The sequence below is a fragment of the Pteropus vampyrus genome, unplaced genomic scaffold (genome assembly GCF_000151845.1).
Source record: "Pteropus vampyrus isolate Shadow unplaced genomic scaffold, Pvam_2.0 Scaffold222, whole genome shotgun sequence".
Taxonomy (NCBI): Eukaryota; Metazoa; Chordata; class Mammalia; order Chiroptera; family Pteropodidae; genus Pteropus; species Pteropus vampyrus.
In genome coordinates this window covers 1363774-1376857 of record NW_011889003.1, presented here as the reverse complement: position 1 = coordinate 1376857, position 13084 = coordinate 1363774, and the positions used below count along the sequence as shown (strand labels likewise).

At 34.2% G+C, this 13084-nt stretch overlaps 1 protein-coding gene across 8 annotated transcripts in view; it reads right to left on the bottom strand.

Annotated features, from left to right (window-relative positions):
- Positions 1-13084, bottom strand: part of FZD6 (frizzled class receptor 6) — a 30111-nt gene that overhangs the window by 1750 nt on the left and 15277 nt on the right. For 7 of the 8 annotated variants that reach the window (XM_011373266.2, XM_011373267.2, XM_011373262.2 and 4 more), the window contains 4 exons: positions 7926-8122; positions 5398-6415; positions 2694-2842; positions 1086-1514 (listed from right to left, as the gene is read on the bottom strand). In XM_011373266.2, coding sequence (XP_011371568.1) covers positions 1086-1514; positions 2694-2842; positions 5398-6415; positions 7926-8122 — 1793 coding nt within the window. Of the gene's footprint in view, positions 1-1085; positions 1515-2693; positions 2843-5397; positions 6416-7925; positions 8123-12572; positions 12595-13084 lie in introns of those variants that run through there. The other variant, XM_023538412.1, reaches the window with a different exon arrangement.

Below are 13084 nucleotides of genomic sequence, written 5' to 3'. Positions count from 1 at the left end.
CTCTGCACCAGGCCAGTTTCAGTAACGTCACTTTTTGGAGTGACCCTAGGTAGAAGAATGAAAGTTGACATACATAAATACCAAAGCACGAATGTGATACCAGATGTCCTTCTAACTACTATCCACTTTTCATGAGTTTTTATTCCCAACCAGTATCCACTTTTATCAGAGGAAAATTAACTAAAATTCTCCATGTATGCTCTAACATCTCAAAATATAAATAATTTATTTTCAAATACAATTTTTGCTAACTTTGGAAACTTTGTCAAGCACCACCTATGCATGGACTGAGCATGGTGTCTCACGGGAATACAATTAATAAGAAAGAATTCCTAAACCCTTGGTTTAGGAAACATTTTATTGATTTCCTATTGATCCATGCCATGGATCAGACACTATGAAAGTGGTTGGGAACACAAAGATAAGAAAGACCTCAGCTCTGCCTTTAAAGAGTTTACAAATCTACTGGAGGATAAAAGCATGTATCTAGTCATAAACCAGGTATGCAAGAGCTGTTAGAGGAACACAGAGAAGGTGCATTTGGCCTAGTTTGGGAGGACAAGGTAAGACAATCTTGAAATCTTGAAGTAGTTAGTTGTCAGCATTCTGGTTAATTTGATGTTTACCTGTGTTTGGATCACCTATGACTATTTGGAAAAATTCATTAAAGATAATGTCAACAACCTTTCATGTTCAGGAAATTAAAACATAATCATCTTTGTATAAACTGACAAAAACCTTTTAGACACTAGTGTAATGCAGTACTAATCAAAGAACTTCAGATGAATCTTAAACATTTACCTAAATATACATGCAACTCTTTAACAATTACCATAGAAATGAACATTACTGTTCTCCTGGAACAACATACATGAAGGCTCTTCTCAAAGCTAAGAATTAAACTAGGAAATAGCATTATTTATAGGATGAACTTAAATTTCTTAAACCCAAACTTCTTCGGATTAAGTATATAAACATGTCATCTCACAGAACGTGTTCTTTCCAAACGTGTTCTGCTTTCACAAAGTACGTATAATGCAGTACTCAGAACAGTGTTGATTTAAGATAACCAAACGGAAGCTCACCTTCCTTCACCCCGCGCTCTTTCAGACACACTGCCCTTATCGCTCATGTTGCCTGCCCGGCCTTTCCTGTCGGCCTGTTCCCCACAGAGTTTGGAGCTGGACACTGCTGGGGAGGCAGGTTCACCGTAGTCCTGTTCTCTCGATGTGGGGGCACTCACTCTGTCTTCTCTCACTTCCCTCACTGACGTTTCTGGAGAGGTTTGGATTTCCGTGAAAGTTTCTTGTCCTAAGTAATCGTGGCTAGTGATCGCTACTGTGGAAGTGCCGTGATTCGCTGAAGCTCCTGTGCTGGTCCCCATGGATTTGGAAATGACCTTCAGCTTATGCGAACTAGGTTTGTAGTGCTTCTTTTTGTGCTTAACTTTAGAATTATGCTTTAAGAAAAACTCACATGACTCCTGTAGTACTCTTCGACTTTCACTGATGGGACTGTAAGAAAATCCAAAGACAAGATTTACCTGATAAATATTAAGTGTTATAGTAGAAGCCATAACGCATATCACCTATCTTGTGCTAAAAATCCTTATTCAATAAAGTCAGAAATGCTATAAGATTTATATTATTTTTAAAACCTAAGATTATAAACACTATGAGATACAAGTAGATTTCCTGAACTGAAATGTGTGTATACACTGTTAGTTACTTTTGTCAGCATAAATAGCAGACTGGTAAAGAAACAGGCAAAATCAAAGAATGAGGGCAAGGACACTCAAACCAGCATAAAGTAGGGTACTATTTTTATGTGTATCATATGCGAGTATATCAAATATATAAAAGTAAACCAGAAGAGAGAAGATACAAAATACAAGTAGTGGTCTTTGCTTAAATTCAATTGTGTTCTTTCTAACAATAAAGTTAGCAAGTTAGTACGGGTATATAAATATGGGGTAGACATATAATAACAGTGCAAAAATTTTCAAGTCCAGTTAAATTCAATTCCTCAGACTTCAAAAACTTATTTTTAATAGGTTTACAGTTAAAAAATTTTACCACAAAAAAAGTTCATTAATCAAGCCAATGGGGAAAAGTTTAAAAACTCTATTGTATATTGTTAATAATACATGGTATGCAATGTTTGTAAATAACTAAACTATTAACTCATAAATGTACATCTACTATATATTGTTGCAGTATGTTCCATAAGTTTGAATTTTTACCATCTTAGGCAAGGCAAATAAATGAAATTTTAAATCAATGCTATGTGTGATAAAATTAAAAGGTAGTAAACAATGATATCACATTTGAATCATATTTTATAGGTTTCTTTACATATATTTGATCCCATTTAACCTTCTATCATTGATAAAAAAGGATAAAATTAAAAGTGCGATACCCAAAATAATGAAAGCAATAATAATATTGGATATAGTATAAGCCACAGAGAGAAAACACATATTTTACAAATCTTTCATTCATATTTCAATAGAATGATATATATCAAAGACTGTTATAATTAATGCCAAAATAAAAAATCTCTCTCCATGAAAAAGATTTACAAACTTGAAACAACAGTTGACATAATAAAACTCCAGTACAACTATGAATTGAATAGTTCCTTGGTATGTGATCTATTTTAAAATAATGTCAGATAATTCAATAGGGTCTTACTCTCTCTTGCGATTTCGTTTAAAAAACCCAGCCCATTCTGTGCATGTCTTTTTGCTTCCAACCCAGAAGACGGGAGAGATGCCAACAATTAATGTCATCAGATATTTTATCATAAATAAAGCCAACTCTGGTCGAGTTTCTGTTTTTGCCTATAAAAAATAGCGAATAATAAAAATTTCAGTGATCCATTCTAAGTGGAGAGAAGTTTATACAGTCAACATAAACCTGGAACAAAAAATATAAATCTTTAGTCTGTTTCATTATAAAATGTTTGATATAACATAATATATAGTGCTTTAAATATAATACACTCTTTACCTAAGTTCTGAACAAAGAATCTTTATATGTGTGTCAGCATACATAGCCAGAAAGGGAAAAACACTTAAATATATTTAGGAAGGATGTCCTTCCTACTCTCAGCTTAATTTCCTGAGTTTTTTCCCCGTAGAAGTATAGAAGCTTCATATTGCCAAATACTTGCCTCTAAATATTTATCCATTTTCCTTCACTTTAATTTATCTACCATAAAAAATCCCACATTTAAACTCATTATAACAACATACTACTTTAGAGTCTTTACACATTGTTGATATCCATGTTATAAAAACTGTTTGTTAGAGCAAAATAAATATCTATAAAATGTGAAAATAGGGAAATTTCATAAAATTCATTCATACTTTTCTGTTAAGCATAAACTTTCAAATATTATTTTTCAAATGTTACACAAGTGTCAAAATACTATATACTCTATTATATCTTGCTTTTTTTCACTTACTAATAATTAATGCCAAAATAAAAAATCTCTCTCCATGAAAAAGATTTACAAACTTGAAACAACAGTTGACATAATAAAACAGTTGACATAATAAAATGAAGACCATTTCATATCAATACAAATAGATCTCTTCATTTATTTTTAAAAGCTGTTCCATTGTATGGCTGAACTATAATTTATTCAGCTATCCCTATTTATGGATATTTAGATTATTTTCTACCTATTGCCATTGCCTATAATGCTGCAGTGAATATCTTTGTATGTATGTGATCTCATACTTGTGATATCTGTTTTATAAACTCCCGTAAGGGCAGGATCAAAGAGTGCGTGCATTTTAAATGATAAGACACTGTCAAACTGCTTTCCACAGAAGGTTGAACTAATGGAACAGCAAAATCTGAGAATGCATATTTTGCCACAGTTTCACCAACACAGTGGCTATAAAACCAGATGTTTGCCATGTCATAAGCGGAACATAATTTTATTATAATTTTAGATGTTTGCTATGTCATAAGCAGAACATAATTTTATTATAATTTTAATTTACTTTCTCATAACATATTTTACATGTTAAGAACAGCTTTTTGATTTTTCTTTTCTGTGAACCCTCTTCATATTTTTTTCATTTTTATACTATACTGTTATGGTTTTTTTCTCATTGATCTGTAGGAATTCTTTATAAATTAAAGAAATTAGCTCTTCAACTATGATGTGATGTGTGAATAAATGTTCCCAATTGGTTTTCTGACTTTGATTATGGTTTTTGCCATGCGGCATCTGAAAAGAATTTTTTAACTTAGTCGAATTTAGCAATCTTTTCATTTATAGTTCTCGAATTTTTTATCACACTTACAAAGTCTGTCTCCCCTCTGTTGAGAATTTTCTCATGTTATCTTCTAATATCTCATAGTTTCTTTCTTTATATGAAACATAATTTTTAAAAATCATAGACCTTAAACTTTTTTAACAATATATTATAGCTGTTTTTTCCTCCTAATTTGCCAAAAATACTGGGAACACAGGAGACATTTAATACATCAGGATCACTTTAAGAGATCGCTCCTTTACTAAATATACAGGAAAAACAGCCTATGGATAACAGACTATGAACAGTATGCAAGGCAAGTAAAACTTATCACCACACATCAGTATAAAAAATAGGTTCTACTAGGTTAAAATGTAGTAACTTTCCAGAATATAATTTATTGTGTAAAATACTTCAGCCCACACATTGCCTGATTTGATACACTGGTAGCACTTACATCGATATGATTAGTTAATATCATATATAAATATTCAAGAAAAATGTATAAAATCTATTTAAAATTTTTTTCTATTAAAAAACCTTAACTAAAATGCTTTTAAAATTTTCCTATTTTCAGAAATTTACATTTTTAATCTTAAAAACACCATCTTTATACTAACCATAAACATCAGAAACATATGAAACACATCTCGTTTCAATTGCTTTTTTCAGTTAAGAAATGGCAGGATGGTTTAGGCAAAAATCAAGTTCTGTTTTTATAAGCAAATACTCTGCAAAACATTATAATAGGATGAAATTAAATATACACAAATAAGGTTTTCTGCTACTAACTGAAAAATTTAAAACAACTCCCAATTCAGCAGGAGTTACTTTTCTTTTTTCCCAATGACAAGACCTGTTCTTCTGACTCTTTTCTTCATTACTATTAAGCTGTCTTTGCAACTCACTGTAATTTTTAAAAGAATAGCTAAAGGAGGCACTTTACTATTAAACTGAAACTGAAAAACCTTCAGACATTTATCCCAGTTGCAAATGATGCATAGGGAACCATTCCTATGTCTACTGGATTTCTCACCTGAAATCTAATTTTATGTTCCTAACGAACTCAAGTATATTTCTAGGTTAAAATTAAGTCACAAAACAATATAAATGATAGCTTTTACCTGATAAGGACATGGGATGTGGTACTGACGACAATGGTCAGAGACCCAAGTTATCTCCCAGGTAATCCTGTTCACTTGTTCATAGACATAACATCCAAGAAGTGTCACTAATGGCACGAGATACAGGCCACTGAAGACTCCGATTCGAATCATAAATTTCTTTAGTTTCTCTTGGTTCCGGCCATCATGTTGTATAACTTGTCGAACATGATTTAAGGAAATAATGCCAGCCAAAAGAAGAGACAGCCCAACAAACACACAAAGGCACAGCGGCAAGAGTACAAAGTAACGAGAAGCATCCAGGTCATAAAGGCCGACAAAGCAAACTCCACTAATGTTGTCTCCCTCGACTTTGTTCATAGCAAGAAGCATAACAGTCAGAAAACCTGGAATTCCCCATGCTACGGCATGAAACCACACGGCTTTTTGTTCAATGGCTTCACAACTCCATTTTCTTCCTGCAGCTAAGAACCAAGTAATGGTAAGAATCACCCACCACACAGTGCCAGCCATTGTGAAAAAATACAAAAACATAAACAAAACAGTGCAAGCCTTATTTTGGGAGCCAAGAACAACTGTATCCCCAACTTCTAGCTTCTCATCAGCCTTACTGCAGGCTGTGCTATTGCCTAGCAAAAATCCAATAAAGTACATAAGAGATACAATGCTGTAACAGACAGAGTAATATATAATTGGTCTCTCTGGGTATCTGAATCTTTTAACATCAATTAAAAAAGTAAGGAACGTGAACAGAGTTGCACAAAGACAAAATATTGAAACTATTCCGATAAAACTTTTCGCAAACTCTAGCTCATCGCTTTTAAAATACATGTTGGGGCACGGAGGTGCACATTGGTCAATTCCGAGAAACTTATAGCCTTGTGCCCCAGAAGTCTTAAGATGCCGTGGACACCAAATTCCAATGTCTCTTTGGATTTGTTCTGTTTTCTTCTGAGGACCAAGAAACTCTGTGTGTGGATCAAAAGTTACAGGAACAGTCTCATCACAGTATTGTAATCTGTAAATATGATACAAATTAAATAAATAAAGTCAACATTTTTATTGAGTCACTACTTTCTGGTTCTATTCTCTTTTCTCCCTCAGAAATATTCATCACAAGTTCAGATTTTATTCTCATGTATTTTTTAGTATTCTTACTGTGTTATTTTCTAACTGTAACGTTATATAGTTGTTTCACAGGTTTTGAACTTTATATAATGATCATGTTATATATATCATACTGAAACTTCCTTTTTTTACTTAACACTATAATTTTCAGATTTATCCATATTGACAGATGTGAGTCAACTGCATTCATTTTATCAATTGTATGGCAGTATTCTAGTGTATAAGTACATCGCAATTTACTAATCATTTTTACAATATACTTTCAGTCTTTTCCCCATTTAAAAAATAAGAAAAATGCTACAATTAATATTTTTGTACACTACTCCTTGTCTGTGTAAAAGTTTCTATGGAAAGGGATTTCCTAGGATGCAAGGTATGAGCATCTTCAACTTTACTACACACAGTTGACCCTTAAACAACATGGGTTTGAACTGCAGAGATCCACTTATATGCAGAATTTTTCCAACAAATACTGTAAATGTATTTTATTTTCCTTATAATTTTAATAATTTTCTTTTCTCTAGTTTAAAAATACAGTATAGAATACATATAACATACAAAGTATGTGTTAATTGACTGTTTATGTTATCAGTAAGGCTTTCAGTCAATAGTAGGCTATCAGTAGTTATGTTTTTGGGGAGTCAAGAGTTGTATGCAGATTTTTGATTGCATGGGGGGTTGGTGCACTAACTCCTGCATTGTTCGAGGGTCAACTGTATTACTCAATTATTCTTGAAAATGGTTATGCATCTGCCGTAAATGTATGAATTCCATAAAGATTCTATAGTTTCTTTAGTTTACAGGTAAAGAAAAAAAGGTAGCCACCTTCCTTCCCAGATTATATGAGGTCTCATTATATTAGCAGACTATTTCAAACTACAAGCTCCCAATGTCTAGAGAATAGGAGACAAAAGTAAACAAGAGAGAAAGCAATCAGGGGATTGTTTCATAAACTATGCAAATGTCTAACCAATGTACTGTATAACTGAAACTAATAAAATATTATTTAAAAAAGAGTAATGTACAAAAGGGTCTGTGTATTGAAAATAAGATTTTATTTTCCCCCAGTTAAGGTCAAAGGCACCATTACGTGTTCTCATAGAACTATACATCTCTCCTTTGTTATACTGAGCACAGTTGTTAATTTGCATTTATTTGTATAATTATTTGATTACTCTTCATTCCTTCTATCTCGTTGTGAGTTCCCTCAGAATAAGAACCAAGTCTGTTTTTGCTCACCATTGTGTCTGCAACACTTATCAGTACAGTGCTTGGCATATATTAAATGTGCAGTAAACATTTATTAAATAATGAAAGCCTGTCACTAACATGGAAATATTAAAATATTAATTAAAATACTAAAATATCATTAGTAGCTTTTAGTCAAAAACACAATTTACCTGTCACATTTAAGTTCCTCAGGCCACTGGATCCCAAAAGTGTCAATTAATTTTTTGCAGTCAGAATATACTTTCTCACAAAATTTACGACAAGGTGGAACCACATGAATTTGCTCTGTGCACGTTGGTACAAAAGCTTTGCAAAGGAAAGTTTCAACATTTGGTGAACATTCCAGGTTTGCAAGAGGAAGAAAAAGCTATTAAGAAAAATAGCAAGATAAGGTTAGAAAACATTTTAATAACAAATGAAAGAAATGAACATTTATGGTTTAAAGTATATACATTTTCACTTATACTTTTGGAGTCAAAAGAATCTTTAAATACCACTCTTAATATGATCAAATTTTGTCTGGTCTGTTAAAGATGATGTTTTAGTCTGTTAGACTTAGGAATCTTCATACACAATACAATAGTATTATTTTATTCAATAATACAGTTTTCAAGAAGACATGCTAATAAATCAAAGCAAATCAAAAGCATGCATTGATTGCTAGGTGAAATACATTATACAAATGTTCAATTTATAAGTATACGCTGAAATACCTTAACGCCATACACTGAGCGTTCTGGAGAATAAAGCAATATTCGTGGCAGAAGGAACAGCATGAAAAAGGTGTGAGGATCACGAGAACATGGTGCATTTCAGGGCAAGAAGTTCTATGTGACTAGAATATAAGGTCAAAGAGGTGGAGTCAAGGACAGACTAGAGAGAGGTGAGACTGGAGAGGTATGCTGGACCTGCTCATGCAGAGCATGAATGACATGCTAAGTTGCTTTGATTTTAAAATAAAGGAATAAAATACTATTGGAGAGTTTAAAGCAGGAAGTGACTTGAGTCTGACAGCTGAGTATGAATCCTAGAGCTACGCTTACTGGCCATGTAACTTTGGCAAGTTATTTAACTTCTCTGTGTCTTAGTTTTTTCATCTGCAAAATGGCAATAATAATAGTACCTGTCTTGTAAGACCGTTGTGAATACTACGTTAATAAAATGTAGGCACTCAATAAATGTTAGTTACTGTGATTACACTTTTGAGCATAGGGATAGGTTCTGGATAAATATGGTATATTGACTGCATCTATTTATCCTCTTTCCCTTATTTCTTCACTAAAATGACAGTAAAGAAAAAAGATATTACTCTGTTAGCAAATGAACAGGAGAGACTACATTAAGTGTATTTGAGTTTGCCAAAGAACAGAAGCAAAACAAAACAAAACATCTAAAAAGAAAGACCCAAATCTCCGAGTGACAAAAAGCTATTAGAGGAGAGAGAGAGATGTCGTAATTGGACATGCGAGTGGATTACAAAGGAGGAGTGGAGGGTTCCATAAGAGCTGCTCTGCCCTAAAGGATCTGAGAGTCTCAGTTCTTTTAGGCACCAAGTAGCATAAAAGGCTAAAACAAGGAATGTTTACAAATCAGTTTCTCTCTTTATTATCCCTTCACCCCACCCCAGGCAAGCAGAAGACCACCAAGTTCCACCACGGTTGTTTCCAAGGAAATGGAGCTACGAATGTTCTGCCCTTGGAGTATCCAGCACAGGGCTGTGACACAGTGCAGTGAAAAGAGGCTGAAGTGAGTAACAGTCCATCTAGGCAAACGTGAAGTCGTCATTCTGCATTTCCTGCTCGTTCGCAAAAGGTTGGCAGACGGGCATATGCCACCATCCCACCTCTGGAAAAAACTCAACAGTCTTGGGGGAAAAAAACCTCTACATATTGACAATGAAAGAGCTTGAGTTCACCTTCCTATGAAGCCCAACAGCCCCATTTGTGCGCATGGAGATTTCAGTGCCCCACACAAATATAAATGGGCAGCGAAGATCATCAGGCATTTGAAGAAAGCCTTATGAAAGACAGAGACCCAAACAAGCAAGCAGATAAAAGGAAATTTGGAGAAAACAGAAATTGTGTGGTGAATAGAACAAAACAAAATAAATCACAAAATAAAAGCATTAATATCTTAAAATGAGATGCTATTGCTTCCATTAAAAAACAGGATACTATGGAAAATTAAAATGATAAAGTAGCTGAAATAAAGAACTCTATAGGATTAGAAAATAAAGCTGAAGAAAGAGATGGACAATCAGAGAGAAAATCCTCCCAACTAGTCCAAGTTTCTAACACCTGCCTAAAGGGGTTTCAGAAATAAACAACAGGGAAAATGGGGGTGGGGTGATAATCAAATAAGGAATATAAGAATATTGCTCAGAACACAAGGATACCAGTCTTCAAAATGAAAAGGCTGGCATCACACTTTGCAAACCAACTTCTAAAACATTTCTGGGCTAAAACTTAAAACAATTAACTCCCTTTTACAGAGATCTCTCTCACATTCTCCTCTCTTTTCAAAACCCCAGTTCGACATCTCATTCTCTCAGCTGATGATTCTGTTCCTAGTTCACTGAGAAAACAGAAACAACCAGATAATTTCCTCATCCTCTAACTAGATGTACCAACATACCTGCAGCTTATTCACATTCTCTGCCTTCTCTATTTCGATGGATGAACAACTTGAACTCCTAATCAACTAAGTCCTCCATTTGTACACTGGATCCTCCCTACTTCACTAGACAAAGACTTTGCTTCTGCAATTATCTCCTATTCTTGCAATAATTTCTCCCTCTATGCTACAGTGATTCCTCCATCAGACAAACTTGCTCTATTATTTCCCGCCATAACACACACACACGCGCGCACACATATCTATCTTTTACTCTACATCATAATCCCCATCCAACTATTATTCCATTTTCCTATTCCTCTTTATAGAAAAGCTCTTCCAAATAGTTGTCTAAGCTTACTTTCTTCAATTTCACTCTTCACATTCCTTCTTGAGTCCAATTAGGTTTTGTCCCCATACTCCAGTGAAAACTGCTTGTCAAAGTTACCACAAACTCCACATTGCCAAATCCAATGGTCAATTTTGAGTCCTGATCCTACTCAAATCTTAACGACATCTGATGCAGTGGAGCCTGCCCTCCTCCTGAGACACTTTTTTTACTTGACTTCTAGGATACCAATTACCCCAGCTTTCCGCTTAACTCATTAGGTGTTCCTTTTCTGATCCTCTTCCAATTCCCAATTCTAAGGAGCTCAATCCTCAGACTTCTTCCCAATCTATGCTCACTCCTCAGGGGAAACTCATCTAGAACCATGGTATTAAATACCAACTATACATGAAAGGTCCCCAAATTTATCTCTGCTCCCCATCTCTCCTGTGAAATCCAGACTTGAATGACCATCTGCCTCCTGAACAACTCCATTTGCTGTTACCACACATCTCAAACCCATGTCTAAAACACAACTCAATCCCACTGTATCCTACCCCCTAAACTCTCCCTCAGTCTTCCCCATCTGAGTAAAATAGTGCCACTCTTCACCAAACTGCTCAGGCCAAGAATCTAAAGATTCATTCTTTTCTCTTTCTCTCACTCCATAATCAACCCATCAGCAAATCCTGTTCATTCTTCCTTCAAAATATATTTCAAATTTTACCATTTCTCACTATTACTACCCAATCTAAGCCACTACATCTTTAGTTACCTAGACTACTGAAATAACCTCTTAACAGGTCTCATGACTTCCTACTCTTGGTAATCTTACAGTCGATTTCCATACTAATCCATACTCCTACCAATGTGATTCTTTAAAATGTAAGTTTTAAAAGACTTACATTGTTCAAAAGACTCCGATAGAATAAATTCCAGAGTCCTTACCAAGTCCTATGAGGCTGTCTATTTCCTGCCCCTAGCTATGTCTCCAATTGCATTTCCTATTACTCTTTCTCTTATTCGTTCCACTGCCGTCAAACTGGCTTTTTGCTTCTCATTATTCCAGGTATATTTCTGTCTCAGAATCTTTGCATTTACTGTTCCCTTAACCTAGAACACTCTTCCTACAGATAGTCACCTAATTCATTTAAGTCTCTGCTCAACTGTCACCTCAGAGAGTCATTCCCTGCCCACTCTATGTAAAAAATTATCCTGTCATTTTTTGTTCCATTACTCTGTTTTATATTTCTTTATAGTCCTTATCACTATCTGACATTTCATTATATACCAGTTTATTTCTTAATTCCTGTTTTCACCACTAGAATGTAAATTCCACAAGAAATTTTACTTATTCTGTTATAATCCCCAGTGCCTAGGACAGTATGTGTATGTGTGTGTATATATATTTCTCTATAGATATTTATTGAAATAAATGAATGACTATCCAAAACAATGAACAAGTTATATCAATAAAAAATTTCACAGCATCATGATAGAGATCATAAATATTTCCAGAGGGACAAAAATAAGTCACATGCAAAAGAATTAAATTCTGAATATTTGATAATACCAGATGCTAGAAGACATGAAGAAATTACTCTAATATTCTGAAGGAAAATTGCTTTCAACCTCGAGTTCTATACCCAACCAAACATTCAGATGAGGGCAAAATAATGACCTTTTTGGCCCTGTAAGGAATCAAAAATTTTAACTTTCGAGCATCACTTTTTTAGGAAGCAACTACAGGATAATTTTTTCCTGAAACAAAGAAATATATACATAAAGTAGGGAGAAAAATAACATGGGACTCAGGAGTTAATTAATCCAACATTGGACAATGGCAAGAGGAAGCCTCAGCATGACAGCTACTTACCTAGTTCAACCAGAACAATCAGAGTATATTGACAGGAAGACAAACACTGAAGGAGAAAGGTCTCCAAGGGATAGAAGTGGGGAATTGGAATGCCACCTCATATGATATTTTGAGCATCTGGGAAAATGGCTGCTAGGTGTTGGGACATCTGAGATACATTCACATAGATATATAAAAAACAAAGGAAATGGGGGAAAATGCAATTACTGCATTAAGTATGGGGGAGAGAGGTATTAAAAAAATTAATGCAATCAAAGTACACTACTTGACTATATAGTATACAATATTTAACATTCCTAGTAATATTAGCACTGACTATTGATCTAACCAAAAACTGTATTAGGAAGTTAGGAGAAGTAAAAATGGTAGAGCAAGAGAAATAAATTATCAATTATCATAAATAGATATACTACCTGAAGTTCTGAATTGATGACTCAATAAATAACAAACTAAGCATATTAGTTAGAGTACAGTAAGTCTTCACTTAACATCAATAGGTTCTGTGACTTTAA